Consider the following 25,450-nt stretch of genomic DNA (forward strand, 5'->3'; position numbering starts at 1 on the left):
ATGACTCTGATCTCACCGTCTCCCAGGCTGAGCAAGCCAATGCTGAACACCGACTCTTCCTCCTCCTCGGTCACCTCGTCTCGGTACACGAAGTACATGTTGTTCCCATCGAAGGTTACTAGTTTCTTGAAGGGGAAGGTGGTACGGATAACAAAAGGAGGAAGCAATGATAACGACGATCATGACTTCTGTGTAGACCAATGACATGGCAAGATGAGTCTCCTCAATAGCACATGGGGCGATGACGACGCTGACTTTTACTTTGACTAGCGACGTGGAAATATAGTGAGTCACGTCATAGCACAATGAATTGACCCTCGATCCAGAGCACACTGAGTCTCAACTTGCCTTGCTAACTAACCTCGACGCCTTAAGAGCACAACAAGAAAGCCAAAGAATACTATGGGTATCTCTCACAATTGGTTGATGCCAGAATGTAAGACGTCAGCAATCTCTAGTTCTTGCCCCTGCCAAGATTGGGGGCCACCCACCAGGGGATGTCCAACCGGTCCGACAGCCACTCGAGCCCATCCGGCTCAGACCCGCCGGAATCGATAACCTCCGTGATCTCACCATTTTCCAGGTTGACCACGCACACGGTCGACACCAGGGTATCTTCCCCCTCCATACTCATCTTCTCTTCCTTCACGTAGTAGATGGCATTCCCCAGGAACCCTGGGAAGTCCCCCGCGGCGACGCACACCGAATGGTTCGTACCCAAAAACAACATACGGTCGCCGATGTCCTGCACTTCGATCGCCTTCGCTGGCCGGTCTCCGTCGCCTGGATCGAGCCTGAAGACGCGGAAGCTCCTGGTGTTCTTCCTGGCTGCACTACTCTTGTAGAACTCGGTAACCAGGAGTAGTTCTCCAGCCGACCCAATCAAGTAGGTGGGTAAACCACCGCGCGGCACGCAGGGCGGCATGGAGTTCCATGCGATCATCGTCGCCCTCCCCGGCGGGCCTGGGTCGACGTCGAAGACTGCTAAGTAATTTTTGTCATTGTAGACAGCGCACAACCTCCGCTCGCCGTAGGGCACGACGTCAGTCAGGTTGAACACCTGCGGCACTCCTGGGAAAATCCAATGGAGATCATCGAATGGTTCGTTGACGTTGTCCTTCCACGATCTGTCCCCTGGGCGGCAGGTAAAGCAGCGCTTGTATATGCCGTCGAGGAAGACGATTGCCACGAAGTCCCGGTCGAGGGTAGGGTCGGAGGACAAGACGGCCTTGTCGACGATGGCGTTGGACTCGACCGTAATGTTGGGGTAGTCCGTTTTGATGAAGTAAGATCCGATGCCGTCCTCCGATTGGTAGAACAAGAACAGTCCGCGTGATTGGAGGGTGGAGAGTGGGGGGAGAGGAATGTCTTCGGCGGTGACGGGGTTGAAGAGGGAGACCGCGGAGGTGGCTTCGGAGATGAGGATGAGCCACCCGTAAGAGGAGCCGATGCAATACATGCTGGTGGTGTGAGGTAGGCGGCGCATGCTTCCATTAAAGGCGTTGGCGAGGCAGAAGGCGGAACTGTTTCTTGGTTCCGGGGTAGAGAGGTAGAGGAGGAAGGGGAGCTGAGCGGCGAGGTGACGGGGCCGGGGGGGGGACGGCGGAACGCCAACACTTGCAGACGGCGCGGAAGCGGATGTAGTCGGAGGCGCTTCTCAAGAAATGGGAGGTGAGCTTGACGAGATGGTGGCGAAGCCCTGTCCACATAGCTATTCTTGGGACATGGTCGGCCATTGTGCGTCCCCTCTTTCTAGTCTCTCTACCTCTATCTGTTAAAACCCTTGCAGATTCTAAACTTGGGGTTGGTCTCTTTAGGGGATCGGCTTCCTTGGAACTCTATAGGGGTTCCTCCCTCCAAGTTGCTGCTCAAAGGCTGCAGAAAATATTCATCTATTGCTTATGAAAAGAGGTGGAATACATTACTATTTATAGGGCTTCTAAACCCTAACTCCGAATATGATTCTTACTTAAGACTCCTACTTCTAACCAACTCCTAATCAAGACTCCTACTTCTAACCAACTCTTAATAGGACTCATACTCAAGACTCCTATTCCTTTACAACTCCCTATTCTTCTCTAAGAAATAACCTCCTAACCCTAGCCGGCCTCTTCACCTCTTTAATAGGGGTCGGCTTAGGTAGGCTTTACATGAATGTCCCTCTCAATTAGGACTCTCCTAGCTAGAGTCCTAACAGACCCGCCCTCTTCAAATCAGCCTTGTCCTCGAGGCTGACGATTCATGAATTTTGGAAATTTGATCTTCAAGTCATCATAGTTCTCCCAAGTGGCATCTTCTATTAGTAGGTTTGCCCACTGTATTAGCAATTCAGTAGTGGATTGTCGTCGTCGAGTCATGATCCATCGATCAATAATGGTACTTAGCTGGGTCTGGAGTTCTCCTTGGATAGTCATATTTGGCGGGTGGCTTTGGGCTGTCTCCAAGCACCTATTTTCAACTTCTGTCTGGCCATCGATTTGTGGGTGATATGTCGTACTCCTTTTCAATTTAGTACCCTTATAATGTAATTCTTTTGAGTCCCAATTGTAATGAGCCATGGGACTTGGTGCTTCCTCCAATTTTTTTATAATCTTACTAGTCTCTGAATCTTCCTGTCATTCCATCTTAATATCCTTAAGAATGTCATTAGTCGGAAGTGAAACTGCTAAAACTTCAACTTGCTCGGGTAGCTGCGAAAGCGCATCTACAAGAACATTCTCTTTCTCCTTTTTGTAAGTTATTTTATAATCAAATCCAAGAAGTTTTGTTACCCATTTTTGCTGGTCAGGGGATGATATCTTTCGCTCCAAAAAGTACTTGAGGCTTTTATGATCGTTTTTAATTTGAAATCGTCGGCCAATCAAGTAGGGTCTCCACCTCATTGCTGCGCTCACAATGGCGAGCATCTCGTTATCATATGTTGACTTATTTTGATAGGAGGGAGATAATGCCTTGCTAGTGTATGTGAGTGGTCGACTATCTTGCATGAGAATGACTCCAATTCTGACTCCAGATACGTCGGCCTCAATAATGAAGGGTCTGTTGAAATTTGATAGTGTTAGCACCGGCGTCGTTGTCATGGCTACCTTAAGTTTGTCGAAGGCAGCGGAGGCTCTGTCCGACCATTAGAAGACATCTTTTTTCAGTAAGGAAGTAAGTGGTGCACTGATCTCTCTATAGATTTTCACGAACTTGCAATAGTAGCCTGTTAAACCCAGAAAGCCATGTAGCAATTTTATGTTCCTCGAGGTCAGCCAGTTTTGCATTGCTCCAATTTTGAAGGGGTCTACTGCCACACCTTCCTCTGATATGATATGCCCAAGATATTCCACCTTCTTTTGAAGAAAGCAAAAATTAATAGTGGTTGTTGTGTGATCAAAAGGTGGTTTTCGGTATGTCTTCTTCGCATACTCATATTTGATGATACTCGGATCGAAGGTCCAGCTTTGTAAAGATTTGTGCTCCCTTTCATCTAGCAATTCATCTATAATTGGAATAAGGTATTTGTCCTTGATGGTTATGCCATTGAAAGCTCAGTAATCAACACATATTCGCCTTGTTCCGTCCTTCTTGCGTACAAGTAGCACCGGTGAAGAGTAGAGGTTGCAACTTGGCCGAATAACTCCTGTTTCGAGCATCTCTTTTACAATCCTTTCTATTTCATCCTTCTGGAGATGTGGATTCTGATATGGCTGAACATTTGCTGAAGATTTGCCTGGAAGGATAGTTATACAATGATTATGCCGACGGGTAAGAGGTAGGTTACGCGGTTCGTCAAATATATTTGAAAATTCAGCAAGCAAAGGAAGTAGATTTGGATCTTCAAATTCTGTTGGCTCTCCCTTAGTTTGCTGCTCAAGTTGTACCAAAAAGCCACTGCATGCTTTATGCAAAACCTTCTCCATTTGTTGTGTGCAAATCGTTGTTATGCCGCCCCCACGTTTCCCGTGCAATGTCACCTGTTTCTTCTTACTGTAAAATTTCATAATTAGTTTCATAAAATTCCAGGAAATATCACCTAATGTCGTCAACCATCTGAGCATGGCCTCATGATTGTTAAGAGGGAGAAGGAAGAAATCTGTAATTATCTCTTGGTCCTGTAGCAATAGTTTCTCCTGCGGGCGCCTATGATCACAATTCAAAATCCGTCCGTCGGTGACCTTAACATCAAACCTGCAGCGATTCTCGATAGGTAATGCTATCCGAACAGCAAGCTTACTATTTAGGAAGTTAGTAGTACTGCCCGTTTCGATGAGAATAGTGATCGGTTGTTGTTTAAGAAGGCCTCCAACTTTCATCGTTTGCGGGTTTGAGTAGCCGGCTAGTGCGTGTACTGCAACTTCAGTCAGTTGTGCATCTTCTTCCACATCTTCTTTATGTTCAAGGTTCTCTTCTGAATATTCAATGACCTCTTCTTCTATTGGTTCAAACATAAGAAGTCTCCCTTTCATCGTTTGCGGGTTTGAGTAGTCAGCTATTGTGTGTACTGTAACGTCAGTCGGTTGTGGCTCTTCTTCCGCATCTTCTTTGTTATGTTTAAGGCTCTCTTTTGAATGCTCAATGACCTCTTCTTCTACTGGTTCAATCAAAATAAGTCTCCCTTTTCTACAGCAATGCTTGTAACTCCACGGCTAGTCGCAATGCCAACATAACCGCTTCGCAGATTGCTCCCGAAGCTCTTCTCTTGTCAACTTCTTTAGTGCAGGGACTCAATCGACAGTTGGTGGGGCTGAGAGCTTTAGTATTTCTGGTTGAGGAGCAACTCTAGTCCTCCAAGCTTCATGATTCAATCGCTCCTCTTGATGTCGTGCGAAAGAGATGACTGCCATAAGCGTGTACGGTTGTCGCGCTTTAACTTCTCCCCGGATCTCCGGCTTCAAGCCCTCAATGAAGGTCCTCAATAGTTGTTTTTGAGACCAATCATGAGTTTGATTAGATAACCTTTCAAACCTGGTTTGGTACTCCTGAATGGTAGAGGTATGTCGGATCTTTGCTAGTTGTCCGTCAATATTCTCGTAATCGATTGGTTTGAAGCGAATCATTAGTCCTTCTTTGAATTGTCGCCATGAAAGGACTCCATAAGTATATTCAAACTAATCAAACCACTGTATAGCATCCCCTTCAAGATGTATAGCTACAATTTTCACCATAGATGCATTCGCGATTTTATGGTACCGAAAATATCGCTCCGCGCGCGGGATCTAACCAATTGAGTCTCCTTCTTCCCATCTAGGGAAGTCCACTCTCATGCATGAATAGTTGGGGTTAGTCATAGAGCTTCTCTTCTCTTGGAAGTCACATTTTCGGGCTTGGTGCGATTGGGCAAACCTCTCTCCTTGATGTCATTTCTTCGAGCTTAGTGGTCAGCCTAATCTGAGTTCGGTAAAGAGCATCTGAATCTTATCCTCCATTCGCTCTTCGAAGGCTTCAAATTTAGCATTGATTACCTCCTCATATGCCATAGTATATGTTGCCAAATCTGTGATGTTAAGATCTCTCTTTTGTTGTCGGGTTAAAGGCATGTATTGGTTGAGAGAGGTGATGGTCGAAAGGGTTGGTGGATTGGTGGATGTAGGCTACGGTTTGGGCTTATTTTGTGGCTATTTTGGGTGCAATTTGAGAGTGTGGTTTAGTAGAGTTTTAGGGTTGTTGATGAAAGTTTTGGATCTGTAGTAGATGGTAGCAAAGGTTTGATAGAAATCAGTGGAAGTTCAGCAAGTATGTGCTGTCTTGTAAGAGTAGAATTGTCGTCGAAGAAACAACGGTTTCTCGACGTAATTTCCACCAAGAACTTGAGAGAATTGAGAAGGAAATCGATAGCAAAATCACAGAATATATGACAGCAAGGATATCTAATTTAATCAAGAAAATTTCGATAGTATAATATCAAGGAAATTGGTGCAAGTTGCGATTGCAGAATTCTCGTCGAGAAATTTCAGCGAGTTACGATGAAAATTTACAGCACCACAAAATCATTTTTGAGATGAATTTCTTAATAGATTAATCATAGATGGAAGCCAAGATGATCTATGAAGTGTATAAGAAATTTTATTCAAAAAGGATTGCAAATAGATGGGTTAAAGCAACAATATGCGGCTAAAATTTTCTGCAGCATAGATTTTTAAGTATAGCTGATTGGACGTAAAAGATCAGTAGTTTATATTAAGAATTTTTTTGATGAAACCAAAGGGAATTCCACTGTTAGGAAGTGTCAAAGCTATCATAAAAATTTCGTAGAGATTTGGATAGAAACAACGTAGTATCAAGATCAAACAAACAGTGCTATGCGACTGAAATTTTATAGTGTAGATTTTCAAGTATAGCAGATTAGACGTAAAATATCAATGGTTTATATTGAGAATTTTTTGACAAAACCAAATGAAATATGCTGTTAGGAAATGCCAAAGATGTCATAAAAATTTCGTGGAGATTTGGATAGAAAAAATACAATAGCAAGATCTAACCAACTCCTAATAGGACTCTTAATCAAGACTCATACTTCTAACTAACTCCTAATAGGACTCCTACTCAAGACTCCTATTCCTTTACAACTCCATATTCGTCTCTAAGAAATAACCTCCTAATCCTACCCGGTCACTTCACCTCTTTAATAGGGAGCAATGACCATTGGACATCCGTCCGTTGTATCCGCCACTTGAACGGCTTCTCTTCAGGCGTGCGCGAGTCAACGACGTTGGCTATCACCCCATTTTCTAGATTCAGCTCATTGACGCCCAACACCCGCACAGCTTCAGTCTCCAGACGCCTCTCTTCGATCATGTAGTAGATGGCATTACCCGGGATCCCAAAGCAATCTCCGGCAGCGACGGACACGGAGCAGCACGTGCCCAAGAACAAGATACGATCCCCAATATCCTCCAGTTCCACGGCCACCGTCGGCCTGCCTATGTCGCCAGGGTGGAACCTGAAGACACGGGTGCTGTCGATGATCTTTCCATCTGCAGTCGTCTTGTTACAGTGGGAAGCCAACAGCACTTCTCCAGCCGACGCAACCAAGTAGAAGGGAAGATCGCTGCGGGGTACGCAGGAGGGAAGGGTGCCCCACACGGTAGCGGTCAGCATCGTCGGCGGGCCATTATTGACCTCGAAGACCGCCCAATACTCATTCTCGAAGGTGGTGCACATTCTACGTTATTTGAATATAAATTTTTTTGAAATATTTATTGACATAATTATTATTCGATATGGTGTTACACTAAATGTTAGAAAGATTAGTAGGCTACGAGGTCATGAGATATAAATCAAGTTTGGATAATAAAAATATAAAACAAATATAAGCGAATTAATATGATTCAAATATTGTTTCAACGAAAAAAAAACCTTAAACCGTAAAGAGATAGGAGAGTCACATCACCATGATGATCTCTCCTAAAGAAAACCTAAAAAAAACTTGTCCAAATATAACAAAAACAGAAAGTAATAATAATATTAGAATTCCAAAATTACTGTAGTTGACCAAAGTTATTGAGGGTTGACCAGTCTAACTTCCTCTTACCATCAGAACAAAGGCAAATCTCTCTTCTTCTTCGCTTCGCTTCGCTTCGCTTCGCTTCGCTTCGCTTGCGTTGTTGTTGTTCCGTAGAGCTCCATTTATAGAGTGAGGGAAGGTGGAGAGCTCGTTGCTCATGAGCAGAGAGGTGCGGTTGCGACGAGCAGCACGCGGTGACCGTGGTGGGCAACAAGCGGGCGCGGCTACGGCGTGCAAAGCGAGCGACTGCGGTGAATAGCAGCAGGCAGGTGATTGTGGGCCCACAAGCAGACGCCGATGAAGACCGCGGGGAGCATCATGGGCGACAACATGAAACTCAACGTGCGTGCGACGGTGCGTGAGGGCAGCAAGCGCAGGGGATGACTGCGGTGAGGAACATAAGTGGGGGTCGGTGAGAAGTTGACTCCGATCAATTTTCATAGTTGATTTGACTTGAGCCCAAATATGATTAAATTTTGAGTAAGTTGTCGCAAATTCCCGTCATCAAAACATTGGTATCGTTTTAGCTTAGATTCTTTTATCTTCTCTTCTTCATTGGGCATTATACTGAAGCTCGATGACGATCGATCAAATTTAAGCAGTGCTTGAATTTACCCAAAGAAAGTGACTTCGTCAACACGTCCATGGGATTATGAGTTGTGTTAATTTTGTGAAAAAAGCTTTCATTTTAGTGATTACTTCTTGTATAAATTATACCTATCGTCGATTGCATATTGAATCGTATCGTTCCGTCAAATTCTTATGTATGTCTCATGGGTTAAGTATAATTTCTTGGTAGATTTGTCGCAACAAATCTTTTTTAAGCAAATTATTAAGCTTATATATTTCAGATTTGTCTCTTGCAGCAACAAACATATCATCGGTGTACAATCGTAAAGATACTATAAAATTGCTTGTCATTTTAAATAGTATCAAAGTGTCACACATATTGAATTACAATTAGCATGTAAACAGAAGTACATATAATATGTATATGTGACTCTTACCTAGTGATATGATTTATGATGTCTATACTTCATAAATATGATAAATGATATGTTAATATTTTTAGCTTTTAAAGTTGAAATTAATCTATGATATAGTTGAAATTAAAGTTGAAATTAGTCTACCATAAATATGATTTATGATGTCTATACTACATGATCATTCAATGCAACAAGCCTAAGTGTACTAGCGAATTTGAGTATAAGATTAATCAATAATAATAAGTATGCATATAATGACTAGAAGTAACGGTTGAATTGTTAACTACCTTAAACAAATCTCAAAACTTAAATGAGTTTGATCATGATTAAAGTGAGGAAGTTTGAGTTTTAAACATCGTATATGTTAAGGATAATAAAATACTTAGGTACGAATGAAGTAATGAAAAATTAAATAGAGATAAAAATCAAAGAGAAGTGTTATACTAAAAATATTAGGATACATAAGTGAGATCGAAGGATAAGTTTAGACCAAAAATATAATTTTTATCAAACCAAATTAGATTTTATTGAAGTTGTGAAAATATTAAAATTATACTAGTCAAAGAAGAAAAGATAAAAAAAAAAACCTTAAAATGAGGCATAATAAGATTGAACTATAGACCTCAAGTAACCTCTTAAGTGCCTCTTTGGTTTCATCCTTCTTACTCACCTAATAACCTATGATATTTTCTCTCATTCTTCAATCATTTTGTCAGCTTTTTATCATATCTTCATAGAGGCTAGAAAACCCCAGCTTCAAGGAAGATTGACATAAGAAAACCTCAATTCTTTCCTTAATATAGATAGGATTTCAATCTTAAAGATTATAAACTAATTTTTTCAGTTGCTTTTGAGTAACTTATGCTTTGAATTAATCTTTAATTTTTAAATATATTTTATATGAATCTCTTATGTTTCTAAAGCCTATAGTATGACTTTAATATAAGATTGGGGTATAGATTTGTCTCTTGCAGCAACAAACATATCATCAGTGTACAATAGTAAAGATACTATAAAATTGCTTGTCCTTTTATATAGTATCTAAGTGTCACACATATTGAATTACAATTAGCATGCAAATAGAAGTACATATAATATGTATATGTGACTCTTACCTAGTGATATGATTTATGATGTCTATACTTCATAAATATAATAAATGATATGTTAATATTTTTAGCTTTTAAAGTTGAAATTAATCTATGATATAGTTGAAATTAAAGTTGAAATTAGTCTACCATAAATATGATTTATGATGTCTATACTACATGATCATTCAATGCAACAAGCCTAAGTGTACTAGCGAATTTGAGTATAAGATTAATCAATAATAATAAGTATGCATATAATGACTAGAAGTAACGGTTGAATTGTTAACTACCTTAAACAAATCTCAAAACTTAAATGAGTTTGATCATGATTAAAGTGAGGAAGTTTGAGTTTTAAACATCGTATATGTTAAGGATAATAAAATACTTAGGTATGAATGAAGTAATGAAAAATTAAATAGAGATAAAAATCAAAGAGAAGTGTTATACTAAAAATATTAGGATACATAAGTGAGATCGAAGGATAAGTTTAGACCAAAAATATAATTTTTATCAAACCAAATTAGATTTTATTGAAGTTGTGAAAATATTAAAATTATACTAGTCAAAGAAGAAAAGATAAAAAAAAAAAACCTTAAAATGAGGCATAATAAGATTGAACTATAGACCTCAAGTAACCTCTTAAGTGCCTCTTTGGTTTCATCCTTCTTACTCACCTAATAACCTATGATATTTTCTCTCATTCTTCAATCATTTTGTCAGCTTTTTATCATATCTTCATAGAGGCTAGAAAACCCCAGCTTCAAGGAAGATTGACATAAGAAAACCTCAATTCTTTCCTTAATATAGATAGGATTTCAATCTTAAAGATTATAAACTAATTTTTTCAGTTGCTTTTGAGTAACTTATGCTTTGAATTAATCTTTAATTTTTAAATATATTTTATATGAATCTCTTATGTTTCTAAAGCCTATAGTATGACTTTAATATAAGATTGGGGTATAGATTTGTCTCTTGCAGCAACAAACATATCATCAGTGTACAATAGTAAAGATACTATAAAATTGCTTGTCCTTTTATATAGTATCTAAGTGTCACACATATTGAATTACAATTAGCATGCAAATAGAAGCACATATAATATGTATATGTGACTCTTACCTAGTGATATGATTTATGATGTCTATACTTCATAAATATGATAAATGATATGTTAATATTTTTAGTTTTTAAAGTTGAAATTAATCTATGATATAGTTGAAATTAAAGTTGAAATTAGTCTACCATAAATATGATTTATGATGTCTATACTGCATGATCATTCAATGCAACAAGCCTAAGTGTACTAGCGAATTTGAGTATAAGATTAATCAATAATAATAAGTATGCATATAATGACTAGAAGTAACGGTTGAATTGTTAACTACCTTAAACAAATCTCAAAACTTAAATGAGTTTGATCATGATTAAAGTAAGGAAGTTTGAGTTTTAAACATCGTATATGTTAAGGATAATAAACTAGTTAGGTATGAATGAAGTAATGAAAAATTAAATAGAGATAAAAATAAAAGAGAAGTGTTATACTAAAAATATTAGGATGCATAAGTGAGATTGAAGGATAAGTTTAGACCAAAAATATATTGTACCGTACCGTACCGAGCGAATGTCGAAATGCCGGTATGGTACGGTACGATATTTCAAACATTGCCTAAAATATTGGTTTGGTGGTTGTGTACTAACTCGTTTTTCAAAGATTGAGGGTTTGAAATCACACCCTGACACCTTAAACATTGGATTGGTAGTGGTATACTAGAACCACTCGTCAAAAGGTAGTTGGTTAAGACTTTGACTGTATGATAGTAAGGTCTTGATTGAAAAATCATTAAACAGATCAAGAAAAATTTCAATGTGTGTTGACTTGGAAATCTGCATTTTGACATGTAAAGAAAAACCGATGTTACCAAGCCACACATATGATAGTTTTTTCCCCAAGTAAAACGGGAGATGATGGATACATTATCTACACAACTTTCTCCAAGTCAGCTTATTTTGCAATTTTGGGTGAAAGAATTCTTGTGTTAACTAATTTTACTCTTTTATTTATGAATTTTGTAGTGAACTTCCTCGTTAGATGCATGTGATGTTTGTAGAATTAGCACAAAATTACTTCAATTTTGTGTGTTTCTTTGTGTATGATACCCTAGCACATAGATGTAGGTGTATGATTGCTGGTGGCCTTAGGTAACATTCAAATATATGAAGAATGTTAATGCTTGAAAGGTTGATTAGGAAACCACGTTATATAGAATTCATGAACCTATCGGTAAGTGGATGGAATTAGTTGACAGTTCTTGTTAACATTTGTCAGGGCTCGCTGTCAATAATTAACGAGCCAATCAACAAGTTGAGGCTAGTTGATTAGGTGAAGGTTAAATTGCTTTGTGTCATTTTGTGTTGACCTGAAGATTAAAACTTCAGTTGCATTTAAATGATTTTTTTTCTCTCTTTATGTTAGTGGATTGTGTATCTTCCCTGATTCAGTATCAAATATTTCTGTTACATACAAGTCGTAAATATTTCTATTACATGAAACTGATTGTTTTATCTCTAGATACCTTGCCTTATGTTTTGGCCTATGTAAATTTGTATCAATGTAGCTGAATTTGCTTTAGTTCCCTCAACTAATCTACTTATTCATCGCAGGTTGTTAAGGTTGCAGATTTTGGTGTAGCACGTGTTAAAGCTGAGTCTGGAGTTATGACTGCTGAAACAGGCACATATCGCTGGATGGCACCTGAGGTTATGATCCAGTGCTAATTTTTTTAATTCAAGTTCTAGTGTTAATTTCACTTCCTACCGCATCGTTGCTTTTATTTGTCTCACACCATAATTTGATCATAGTTTATACTGTTGACTGCACTTTTCACCAATTTTGTCAACATATGTGCCAACAGATATGGAAATTGTCGGAGAATCAGCTTGCTACTTTGTCCTTTTCATTATTTGTTTCTTGATCTATATATGCACTTGCTCAACATTCCCAAGGTTCTGCATGACCTTTCAGTTTTTGTTTCCACAACACAAAACTCTCTCAGGGAGCTTTTCGATTTCCTGCCAATCGGGTTTTGAGCTCAAGCCCATCTTTTCAGTAGTCCTATGTGTTTGGTATTAAAAAATCATGATTCTGGTGTGGGTCTCCATGATAGGTCATGCAGTTGACTTATAACTTTTGATTATCTTTTGATACAATTTGCTTGCTCATTTAGTTTTTTTTTTTTTTTTGGGTCATTGTATGTGGTAAATTTTGATACTTTTTTGAACTTCCAGGTTTCTGTTAAAAATGCTAATCCTAGAAAAGATAGTTCTGAGTCTTCTGACTTCAAGAGAATGTTAACTGAAATTTATGGTTCACCCATGATAAAAACAAGGAGCTTGTTGAGCTTTAGATCTAGATCTTGCAAGGAACTTTTTTTTAAATTTCATTTTGATCTGAGTGTTCTACAAATTAGTACCTTTGTGGTGTTGAACAAAGAGTAGTAGTTGCAAATTATTTCTAATATTGCCAGTGTCTTGAAATAAATGTTTAGCTGGAGTTGTGGATCACTGTCAGTTCCTTGTTTAGGAATATGGAAGATGAAGAAGAGTTGGGAGGTTAATGATGGCTAAGGATCTGTGTATACACTGGAAAATAGCACACTGATGGCATTGACTTAACTCTTTGCTAGGCAGAGTTTACTACCACTCTTGAAATGTCCTTTTCTCTCTCTGATAATAGAGGAAAACAAACCCGACAGGCACATTTAAGCAAATACGACTGTAAAATATGGAGATGTATACATAATCCATATACTATGGGTTCTGACTATATTTTCCATTAAAACTGTGTGCAACTATAGACTTATCTTAATTCTGCAAAGCTTACATGGTGGCATGATTAGGTCTCTTGAATATTGTTTAACTTGATTTAGTTGTATTGGTATCCTGTCTTATTGGTTCTTGGCAATTCAGTTGGTTTTTCCTTGAATATTCTGTGGTTTCATTATTTATAATTCAGATCTCCAACCAACCAACAAATTCTGCACTTCCTCTATATTTAGGTCATAGAACACAAGCCCTATGATCACAAAGCTGATGTTTTTAGCTTTGGAATTGTAATGTGGGAGTTGCTTACAGCTAAGGTAACTTCAACTCATGCAGTACGAATTCTTTTTTATTTCACTCAAAACGAAACATCATATGAAGTTTAGTGTGTCTATATTCTATTTTTCTGTGCAGCTCCCATATGAAATACTTAACCCCACTTCAAGCAGCCGTAGGCGTTGTTCAAAAGGTAACCTCACCTCCGGTTTCACTTATGTTGTCAGAACTATAACAATCTATAATACACATTCATAGGAATCCATCATACGCATCCTTCCTTTTCATCAAGATAATATTGTTCTACCAAATTCTTGACCAACTTACCTTTACATGATACCAACAATGTGACTTGTTGTAAAAATTGTTTTTGTCTTTTGCTTCATGTATTGATTTCTGCACTGGATTGGAACAATTAAAAAACTAAATCTCCTTGCCACTTGCATTGAAGCCAATAAATCATGCATTCCTATGGAGCACAAACATGTGTAAACAGTGTTTTATCTGACACAATATGTTCTGATATGAGGGGTCTTGAATAAAGCAGAGTATGTTATGACTGTATGTGTTTGCAATCTATCTTATTAGACTTATGAGGGATCTTGAGAAAGCAGGTTATGCTACTTATGACCGAATGTTTTGCAATCTATTTTATTAGAACTCTATACCTATGACTTAGATTAGGTGAGGAGATCACATGAACAACATAGCTTGTTGAAAAGTAGAAGCTAATTTATGACAAATACTTCCAAGTATGCAAGAACTAGTAAAGGAGTATTTAAAGTAAAAATAAGATATAATCATGCATAGGTGATCTTTATACTTTCATATCAACATGAAGATATCTTGCTCCCCTTTTCACATAGAGCAGTTTTTTCCATCACCATAAATCATTCAACACATGATTGCTTGCCATACATGACTGGTTTTATCTGATCGATGCTCCTACAGAGTTCCAACACCATATTGTATGGGTTTTAATCAGCGTAGAACTTGGATCCTCCGATCACTAAAATTAACTTAACTAGTTATTAAGGAAAATAATATACTTCTGTAGGAGTTGCATACTTGTATTAGTATCAGTGCTTCTCTATGTTTCTTAACATATATGTTTGAAAACTATATATGCGCCTGCACAACATTCTTTTTTACTTCAATTTCTACTCTATAGGGTTTGAGGCCTACCTTACCAAAGAATACTCATCCAAAGCTTGATGAGCTGCTGCACAAGTGTTGGCAACAAGATCCAGCTGCCAGGCCTGACTTCTTAGAAATATTGGAGATACTACATCTTATTGCTAAAGAGGTTCATCATCTAAGCCTAGGATTCTGTTCCTAAATCCCAAAACTTCTTTGACATGATGGTTTTGAAACTATCAAACAGGTCGAAGATGAATCCGATGACTGCCGTAAGGATAAGTCATCAGGTGGATTTCTTTCTGTTCTACGACGTGGCCACTGAAACTTCATTTGATCAAAATGTAGGTACGATCTCATCACCGGCAATTTCCAGCCATAGATAGAGATAGTACCTTAAAACTGTACAGTGTTCAAATTTCATGGCTTGTTTTTCCTGGTTCTTAATTTTTATGCTTTTAATTCTTTTCTCTGTATCTTCCCCCTCCAAACTCATCTTCTCTTCCTTCACGTAGTAGATGGCATTCCCCAGGAACCCTGGGAAGTCCCCCGCGGCGACGCACACCGAATGGTTCGTACCCAAAAACAACATACGGTCGCCGATGTCCTGCACTTCGATCGCCTTCGCTGGCCGGTCTCCGTCGCCTGGATCGAGCCTGAAGACGCGGAAGCTCCTGGTGTTCTTCCTGGCTGCACTCCTCTTGTAGAACTCGGTAACCAGGACTAGTTCTCCAGCCGACCCAATCAAGTAGGTGGGTAAACCACCGCGCGGCACGCAGGGCGGCATGGAGTTCCATGCGATCATCGTCGCCCTCCCCGGCGGGCCTGGGTCGACGTCGAAGACTGCTAAGTAATTTTTGTCATTGTAGATAGCGCACAACCTCCGCTCGCCGTAGGGCACGACGTCAGTCAGGTTGAACACCTGCGGCACTCCTGGGAAAATCCAATGGAGATCATCGAAAGGTTCGTTGACGTTGTTCTTCCACGATCTGTCCCCTGGGCGGCAGGTAAAGCAGCGCTTGTATATGCCGTCGAGGAAGACGATTGCCACGAAGTCCCGGTCGAGGGTAGGGTCGGAGGACAAGACGGCCTTGTCGACGATGGCGTTGAACTCGACCGTAATGTTGGGGTAGTCCGTTTTGATGAAGTAAGATCCGATGCCGTCCTCCGATTGGTAGAACAACAGTACGAATGATTGGAGGGTGGAGAGTGGGGGGAGAGGAATGTCTTCGGCGGTGACGGGGTTGAAGAGGGAGACCGCGGAGGTGGCTTCGGAGATGAGGATGAGCCACCCGTAAGAGGAGCCGATGCAATACATGCTGGTGGTGTGAGGTAGGCGGCGCATGCTTCCATTAAAGGCGTTGGCGAGGCAGAAGGCGGAACTCTTTCTTGGTTCCGGGGTAGAGAGGTAGAGGAGGAAGGGGAGCTAAGCGGGGAGGTGACGGGGCCGGGGGGGGACGGCGGAACGCCAACACTTGCAGACGGCGCGGAAGCGGATGTAGTCGGAGGCGCTTCTCAAGAAATGGGAGGTGAGCTTGACGAGATGCTGGCGAAGCCCTGTCCACATAGCTATTCGTGGACATGGTCGGCCATTGTGCGTCCCCTCTTTCTCAGTCTCTCTACCTCTATCCGTTAAAACCCTTGCAGATTCTAAACTTGGGGTTGATCTCTTTAGGGGATCGGCTTCCTTGGAACTCTATAGGGGTTCCTCCCTCCAAGTTGCTGCTCAAAGGCTGCAGAAAAGATTCATCTATTACTTATGAAAAGAGGTGGAATACATGACTATTTATAGGGCTTCTAAACCCTAACTCATAATAGGACTCTTACTTAAGACACCTACTTCTAACCAACTCCTAATAGGACTCCTAATCAAAACTCCTACTTCTAACCAACTCCTAATAGGACTCCTACTCAAGACTTCTATTCCTTTACAACTCCTTATTCGTCTCTAAGAAATAACCTCCTAACCCTACCCAGCCACTTCACCTCTTTAATAGGGGTCGACTTAGGTAGGTTTTACATGAATATCCATCTCAATTAGGACTCTCCTAGCTAGAGTCCTAACAAACCCGTCCTCTTCAAATCAGCTTTGTCCTCGAGGCTGACGATTCATGAATTTTGGGAATTTGATCTTCAAGTCATCATAGTTCTCCCAAGTGGCATCTTCTGTTAGTAGGTTTGTCCACTGTATTAGCAATTCAGTAGTGGATCGTCGTCGTTGAGTCACGATCCGTCGATCAATAATGGCACTTGGCTTAGTCTGAAGTTCTCTTTGGGTAATCATATTTGGTGGGTGGCTTTGGGCTGTCTCCAAGCACCTATTTACAACTTCCGTCTGGCCGTCGGTTTGTGGGTGATATGCCATACTCCTTTTCAATTTAGTACCCTTATAATGTAATTCTTTTGAGTCCCAATTGTAATGAGCCATGGGGCTTGGTGCTTCCTCCAATTTTTTTATAATCTTACTAGTCTCTGAATCTTCCTGCCATTCCATATTAATATCCTTAAGAAAGTCGTTGGTCGGAAGTGAAACGGCTAAAACTTCAACTTGCTCGGGTAGCTGCGAAAGCGCATCTACAAGAACATTCTCTTTCTCCTTTTTGTAAGTTATTTTATAATCAAATCCAAGAAGTTTTGTTACCCATTTTTGCTGCTCAGGGGATGATATCTTTCGCTCCAAAAAGTACTTGAGGCTTTTATGGTCAGTTTTAATTTGAAATCGTCGGCCAATCAAGTAGGGTCTCCACCTCGTTGCTGCGCTCACAATGGCGAGCATCTCCTTATCATATGTTGACTTATTTTGATAGGAGGGAGATAATGTCTTGCTAGTGTATGTGAGTGGTCGACCATCTTGCATGAGAATGGGTCAAATTCCGACTCCAGATACGTCGGCCTCAATAATGAAGGGTCGGTTGAAATTTGGTAGTGTTAGCACCGGCGTCGTCGTCATGGCTGCCTTAAGTTTGTCGAAGGCAGCGGAGGCTCTGTCCGACCATTGGAAGACATCTTTTTTCAGTAAGGAAGTAAGTGGTGCACTGATCTCTCCATAGTTTTTCACGAACTTGCAATAGTAGCCTGTTAAACCCAGAAAGCCATGTAGCAATTTTATGTTCCTCGAGGTCAGCCAGTTTTGCATTGCTCCAATTTTGAAGGGGTCTACTGCCACACCTTCCTCTGATATGATATGCCCAAGATATTCCACCTTCTTTTGAAGAAAGCAAAAATTCATAGTGGTTGTTGTGTGTTCAAAAGGTGGTTTTCGGTATGTCTTCTTCGCATACTCATATTTGATGATACTCGGATCGAAGGTCCAGCTTTGTAAAGATTTGTGCTCCCTTTCATCTAGCAATTCATCTACAATTGGAATAAGGTATTTGTCCTTGATGGTTATGCCATTGAAAGCTCGGTAATCAACACATATTCGCCTTGTTCCGTCCTTCTTGCGTACAAGTAGCACCGGTGAAGAGTAGAGGTTGAAACTTGGCCGAATAACTCCTGTTTCGAGCATCTCTTTTACAATCCTTTCTATTTCATCCTTCTTGAGATGTGGATACTGATATGGCTGAACATTTGCTGAAGATTTGCCTAGAAGGATAGTTATACAATGATCATGCCGACTGGTAAGAGGTAGGTTGCGCGGTTCGTCAAATATATTTGAAAATTCAGCAAGCAAAGGAAGTAGATTTGGATCTTCAAATTCTATTGGCTCTCCCTTAGTTTGCTGCTCAAGTTATACCAAAAAGCTGCTGCATACTTTATGCAAAACCTTCTCCATTTGTTGTGTGCAAATCGTTGTTATGTCGCCCCCACGTTTCTCGTGCAATGTCACCCGTTTCTCCTTACTGTAAAATTTCATAATTAGTTTCATAAAATTTCAGGAAATATCACCTAATGTCGTCAACCATTTAATTCTGAGCATGGCCTCATGATTGTTAAGAGGGAGAAGGAAGAAATCTGTAATTATCTCTTGGTCCTGCAGCAATAGTTTCTCCTGCGGGCGCCTATGATCACAATTCAAAATCCGTCTGTCGGTGACCTTAACATCAAACCTGCAGCGATTCTCGATAGGTAATGCTATCCAAACAGCAAGCTTACTATTTAGGAAGTTAGTAGTACTGCCCGTTTCGATGAGAATAGTGATCGCTTGTTGTTTAAGAAGGCCTCCAACTTTCATCGTTTGTGGGTTTGAATAGCCGGCTAGTGCGTGTACTGCAACTTCAGTCAGTTGTGGCTCTTCTTCCACATCTTCTTTATGTTCAAGGTTCTCTTCTAAATATTCAATGACCTCTTCTTCTATTGGTTCAAACATAAGAAGTCTCCCTTTCATCGTTTGTGGGTTTGAGTAGTCAGCTATTGTGTGTACTGTAACGTCGGTCGGTTGTGGCTCTTCTTCCGCATCTTCTTTGTTATGTTTAAGGCTCTCTTTTGAATGCTCAATGACCTCTTCTTCTACTGGTTCAATCAAAATAAGTCTCCCTTTTCTACAGCAATGCTTGTAACTCCACGGTTCGTCGCAATGCCAACATAACTGCTTCGCAGATTGCTCCCAAAGCTCTTCTCTTGTCAACTTCTTTAGTGCAAGGACTTAATCGACAATAGGTGGGGCTGAGGGCTTCAGTATTTCTGGTTGAGGAGCAACTCTAGTCCTCCAAGCTTCATGATTCAATCGCTCCTCTTGATGTCGTGCGAAAGAGATGGCTGCCATAAGCGTGTACGGTTGTCGTGCTTTAACTTCTCCCCGGATCTCCGGCTTCAAGCCCTCAATGAAGGTCCTCAATAGTTGTTTTTGAGACCAATCATGAGTTTGATTAGATAACCTTTCAAACCTGGTTTGGTACTCCTGAATGGTAGAGGTTTGTCGGATCTTTGCTAGTTGTCCGTCAATATTCTCGTAATCGGTTGGTTTGAAGCGAATCGTCAATCCTTCTTTGAATTGCCGCCATGAAAGGACTCCATAAGTATGTTCAAACCAATCAAACCACTGTATAGCATCCCCTTCAAGATGTATAGCTGTAATTTTCACCATAGATGCATTCGCGGTTTTATGGTACCGAATATATCGCTCCGCACGCGGGATCCAACCAATTGGGTCTCCTTCTTCCCATCTAGGGAAGTCCACTCTCATGCATGAATAGTTGGGGTTGGTCATAGAGCTTCCCTTCTCTTGGAAGTCATATCTTCGGGCTTGGTGCGATTGGGCAAAGCTCTCTCCTTAATGTGACTTCTTCGGGCTTAGTGGTCGGCCCAATCTGAGTTCGGTAAAGAGCATCTGAATCTTATCCTCCATTCGCGCTTTGAAGGCTTCAAATTTAGCATTGATTACCTCCTCAGATGCCATAGTATATGCTGCCAAATCTGTGATGTTAAGATTTCTCTTTTGTTGTCGGGTTAAAGGCATGTATTGGTTGAGAGAGGTGATGGTCAAAAGGGTTGGTGGATTGGTAGATGTAGGCTACGGTTTGGGCTTATTTTGTGGCTATTTTGGGTGCAATTTGAGGGTGTGGTTTGGTAGAGTTTTAGGGCTGTTGATGAAAGTTTTGGATCTGTAGTAGATGGTAGCAAAGGTTTGATAGAAATCAATGGAAGTTCAACAAGTATGTGCTATCTTGTAAGAGTAGAATTGTTGTCGAAGAAATAATGATTTCTCGACGTAATTTCCACCAAAAACTTGAGAGAATTGAGAAGGAAATCGATAGCAAAATCACAGAATATATGACAGCAAGGATATCTAATTTAATTAAGAAAATTTCGGTAGTATAACAGCAAGGAAATTGGTGCAAGTTGCGACTGCAGAATTCTCGTCGAGATATTTCAACGGGTTACGATGAAAATTTACAGCACAATAAAATCGTTTTTAGAGATGAATTTCTTAATAGATTAATCATAGATGGAAGCCAAGATGATCTATGAAGTGTATAAGAAATTTTATTCAAAAAGGATTGCAAATAGATGGGTTAAGGCAACAATATGCGGCTAAAATTTTCTACAGCATAGATTTTTAAGTATAGCTGATTGGACGTAAAAGATCAGTGGTTTATATTGAGAATTTTTTTGATGAAACCAAAGGGAATTCAACTGTTAGGAAGTGTCAAAGCTATCATAAAAATTTCATAGAGATTTGGATAGAAACAACGTAGTATCAAGATCAAACAAACAGTGCTATGCGGTTGAAATTTTACAGTATAGATTTTCAAGTATAGCAGATTAGACGTAAAATATCAATGGTTTATATTGAGAATTTTTTGACAAAACCAAATGAATCTGCTGTTAGGAAATGTCAAAGATGTCATAAAAATTTCGTAGAGATTTGGATAGAAAAAATACAATAGCAAGATCAAACAGACGGTGCTATACGGTTGGAATTCCGCAATGTATCTTTCGTCGTAGAGATGAAAACTTTATGACGAAAAGTTTATGCAGTAATATAGAAATAATTTTTTTGGGATTTTCAAATAAGGATAACTAAATTGCAGCAATAGTAAGGTAGAAAACTAGAACCTGTTGCAATTCACGGGGAGATCAAAGGATGATCCGTAGTGGTGGAGATGACGGCGAAATTTGGCAACAATCTCTTAAGCAATTGTGGGAATTGCTTTGGGCGGTTGTGGAGGGTTGATGGATGGCCGTGGAAGGGCAGCGAGACACCAAGAACACTGCTCTGATACTAAGTGTTAGAACCCTTGCAGATTCTAAACTTGGGGTTGATCTCTTTAGGGGATCGACCTCATTGGAACTCTATAGGGGTTCCTCCCTCCAAGTTGCTACTCAAAGGCTGTAGAAAAGATTCATTTATTGCTTATGAAAAGAGGTGGAATACATGACTATTTATAGGGCTTCTAAACCCTAACTCCTAATAGGACTCTTACTTAAGACTCCTACTTCTAACCAACTCCTAATATACTCTTAATCAAGACTCATACTTCTAACCAACTCCTAATAGGACTCCTACTCAAGACTCCTACTCCTTTACAACTCCTTATTCGTTTCTAAGAAATAACCTCCTAATCCTACCCGATCACTTCACCTCTTTAATAGGGATCGACTTAGGTAAGTTTTACATGAATGTCCCTCTCAATTAGGACTCTCCTAGAGTCCTAACAACATCCAATGGCTTTGTTATTTTTACCGTTATGGAACAGTTGAGAAATGGTACGGAGAACCGCCGGGGTGTGGCAGCCTCAGTTATTCCACCAATCACGATTTAATGCTCATTTTTGCCTGCAATTGTTTATAGGAACGTCTTCCAGTCATACTTCGAACTCTAATTGATCGATGGACAAAATGAAAGCGGTAAAAAAAGCAGAGCAATGACCATCTCTAGGTGTGGAAGCTGCGAAGATTTGGGGACATCCACCATTGGACGTCCGTCCGCTGTATTTGCCACTTGAACGGCTTCGCTTCAGGCGTGCGCGAGTCAACGACGTCGGCTATCACTCCATTTTCTAGATTCAGCTCGTTGACGCCCAACACCCGCACAACTTCAGTCTCCAGACGCCTCTCCTCTTCGATCATGTAGTAGATGGCATTACCCGGGATCCCAGAGCAATCTCCGACAGCGACGGACACGGAGCAGCACGTGCCCAAGAACAAGATACGATCCCCGATATCCTCCAGTTCCACGACCACCGTCGGCCTGCCTGTGTCGCCAGGGTCGAACCTGAAGACACGGGTGCTGTCGACGATCTTTCCATCTGCAGTCGTCTTGTTACAGTGGGAAGCCAACAGCACTTCTCCGGCCGACGCAACCAAGTAGAAGGGAAGATCGCTGCGGGGTACGCAGGAGGGAAGGGTGCCCCACGCGGTAGCAGTCAGCGTCGCCGACGGGCCATTATTGACCTCGAAGACCGCCCAATACTCGTTCTCGAAGGTGGCGCACATTCTACGCTCGCCCACCACCCCCCCCCCCACCCTCTCTCTCTCTCTCTCTCTCTCTCTCTCTCTCTCTCTCGCTCGCTCAAAGAAATGGTTCTCTCTTTTCAATGTCCTTTTGGGCGGTGGTTGTGCAAGAACCACACTCACATTGATGTGCAAACTGGTGGGCCCCGGGAAAGTGAGACCAAAACGCCGGGCCTTGGGGCAGTTCGAAGTTTGTTAATCGATGCAGTTATGTCATCAATCTAATGGGAAAAGATAAATGTGAAGTACTGCTGGGAAGGGTTCGGATTTAAAATTATACTAGTAAAAGAAGAAAAGATAAAAGAAGAAAATATTAAAAAAAAATCTTAAAATGAGGCATAATAAGATTGAACTATTGACCTCTAGTAACCTCTTAAGTGCCTCTTTGGTTTCATCCTTCTTACTCACCTAATAACCTATGACTTTTTCTCTCATTCTTCAATCATTTTGTCAGCTTTTTATCATATCTTCATAGAGGCTAGAAAACCCCAGCTTCAAGGAAGATTAACATAAGAAAAGCTCAATTCTTTCCTTAATATAGATAGGATTTCAATCTTAAAGATTATAAACTAATTTTTTCATTTGCTTTTGAGTAACTTATGCTTTGAATTAATCTTTAATTTTTAAATATATTTTATATGAATCTCTTATGTTTCTAAAGCCTATAGTATGACTTTAATATAAGATTGGGGTATAGAGTTATGAGTGTCAAAATCTAAGATACTTAAAATCTCTAGTATTTAGTTCTAACCTAATTTTACTAGAATAGAATATGTGTTAGTAGTTGAATTAAGAAAATTGTTTAGCCTCCAAATGATTTTATTTTAAACTAAAATTTGATGTATTTTTAGTTTTATATATCTCCTAGTTTTTAGTAAAATTTCATGATAATTCAAGATGTCAGCTAGAATAGTGAAATAAAATTATTTTACAAAATTGTACATTAATTTTATTGAAACAAACTAGTTCATTTGATAATAGTGAATTGTTAAAACAATTATAGTAAAATTTAGATAAATTTTAGGTAAGTATAGTCCATTTAAGAAGGGATTTTATTAAAATTTTTATGAATTATTGCTACGAATTTTTAAAATAATAATTTAAGAGATAAGGTTCTTAATTGAAGTATCTGATGATCTTATGCTCTAAAATCGATAGGTGTATCGCTCATAGCATACTCGATTATTAAGGAACATGATTTTTTACTCACATCTTCATTTTGAGTTAAATCATTAAGTATAAGTTTAATTTTCTATAAAATAGTGGTCATATAAATTATCATATTCATAATATATTTTAGAAAATATATTTCAAATGATATGATTTTTATGAGCTTGGCATAAAGTTAATGTTAATGTATACATTACATAAGCATACAAATATATAAATTACAATGGAAATATATTATGTGCATACATATATAACGACGTATGATATGAGTGTGTACGTATTTTCTATGATGTGTAGTGTGGAAGTACACAGATATGTTATGATTGTTAAATCTCAGATTTTGATGATAAAAATAATTGATGAAGTTATGATCTAATGAGTGTTTGAGTGACACATGACTAACTTCGATCATGGAAAGATAAATCAATTGAAGTAAGAGAATCAAACGTTGGGCCGAAATGGATCATGTCAGAAGATTGGACGTCGGGCCAAAGGATTGGTCAACATGTCGGAAGATAAACTTCGTGCTATGAGTTTGGGCATCGGGCTAGAAGGATCGGATATTGCCCATAGAATATTAGATATTGCAGGAGGTCAACATGCTAATAAATCGAACAATACCCCGAAAGAAAGGATGATGCACCAAAGGTTCGGACGAAGTGCCAAATGAACCAATGGCATACTAGACAACACATAATTCATGTTTGTAATTGGTTGTATCTTGATTGAAGTAGTTTAGGTCTTAATTGAGTTAGTTTTTGGTGTAACTATGCAAACTCAATTAGGGGCTCGTTGGGCCTGAATCAAGGTTGATTTAGGCCTATTGGAAGGGCCATTTAGTGACCTATAGTTGGGTTAGGCGGTGGCACCACTAGACCAGGTGGTGGAACCACCTATGAGTTGGAACGTACGAAGTGTACAGTTCCGGAAGACCCAACGGTGGTATCGCTAGTGTTAGGCAGTGGTATCACCCAAACTAGCAATGGTATTGCCCAAACACAGTCTCCCAAACTATGTTAGGCGATGGTACCACCCAGACTAGGTGGTGGTACCATCTGTGCACAGGGTGGTAGGCGATGGTCCCGCCCAATGCAAGTAGTGGTATTGACGATCCCGAAAACCCTGGGATTCAAATTTTTGGCTCCATTTTTGAAGTCATTTGGAGTATATAAATACCCCACTCATTTTTGCTTAGTATAGCAAGAAAAAAAGTAGAAAGGAAAAAGAATTCTTGTAAGAAAAGAGTTGTAATTATTGAATCTCGTATTTTGATGATGAAACTACTTGATATATGTTTATGATTTAATATGCGTTTTAAGTGACGCAGGATGCTTCGATCAGGATGAGATAATTAAAGCAGGAAAATCATGTTGTGTCGGAGGAACATATCAGAAGATTGGACGTCAGGCCGGTGGATCGGTCGACGTATCGACAAAAGGCTTCGGGCCGTGGACTCGGGCATCGGGCCAAGAAGAGCGGGTATTATGCCAAGGATATCGGAGTTGCGGAGTCAACTGGCCGATTGGGCAATAGGCTGCAGGAGAGGACGATGCGCCGAAGAATCAGACGAAGCGTCGAGGGACCAA

At 40.0% G+C, this 25,450-nt stretch overlaps 2 protein-coding genes and 1 pseudogene across 2 annotated transcripts; 1 reads left to right on the plus strand and 2 right to left on the minus strand.

Moving 5' to 3' along the window:
• Nucleotides 1-454: 454 nt before the first annotated feature.
• Nucleotides 455-1,486, minus strand: LOC135598217 (uncharacterized). Its single transcript, XM_065091757.1, has one exon. It carries the CDS (start codon nt 1,484-1,486, stop codon nt 455-457), a length of 1,032 nt encoding a protein of 343 aa, XP_064947829.1.
• A 10,731-nt stretch (nt 1,487-12,217) lies between these two features.
• LOC135598126 (serine/threonine-protein kinase STY17-like) lies at nt 12,218-15,261 on the plus strand (annotated as a pseudogene).
• On the minus strand, nt 15,136-16,143 carry LOC135598218 (uncharacterized). Its single transcript, XM_065091758.1, has one exon. It carries the CDS (start codon nt 16,141-16,143, stop codon nt 15,136-15,138), a length of 1,008 nt encoding a protein of 335 aa, XP_064947830.1.
• Nucleotides 16,144-25,450: the final 9,307 nt, after the last annotated feature.

This window comes from Musa acuminata, chromosome BXJ2-1, assembly GCF_036884655.1.
Source record: "Musa acuminata AAA Group cultivar baxijiao chromosome BXJ2-1, Cavendish_Baxijiao_AAA, whole genome shotgun sequence".
NCBI classification, from domain to species: Eukaryota; Viridiplantae; Streptophyta; class Magnoliopsida; order Zingiberales; family Musaceae; genus Musa; species Musa acuminata.

Bases quoted from the DNA above. Each gene is read 5' to 3' on its own strand.
- LOC135598217 (XM_065091757.1), bottom strand. From the start codon at position 1,486: ATGCGCCGCCTACCTCACACCACCAGCATGTATTGCATCGGCTCCTCT.
- LOC135598218 (XM_065091758.1), bottom strand. From the start codon at position 16,143: ATGCGCCGCCTACCTCACACCACCAGCATGTATTGCATCGGCTCCTCT.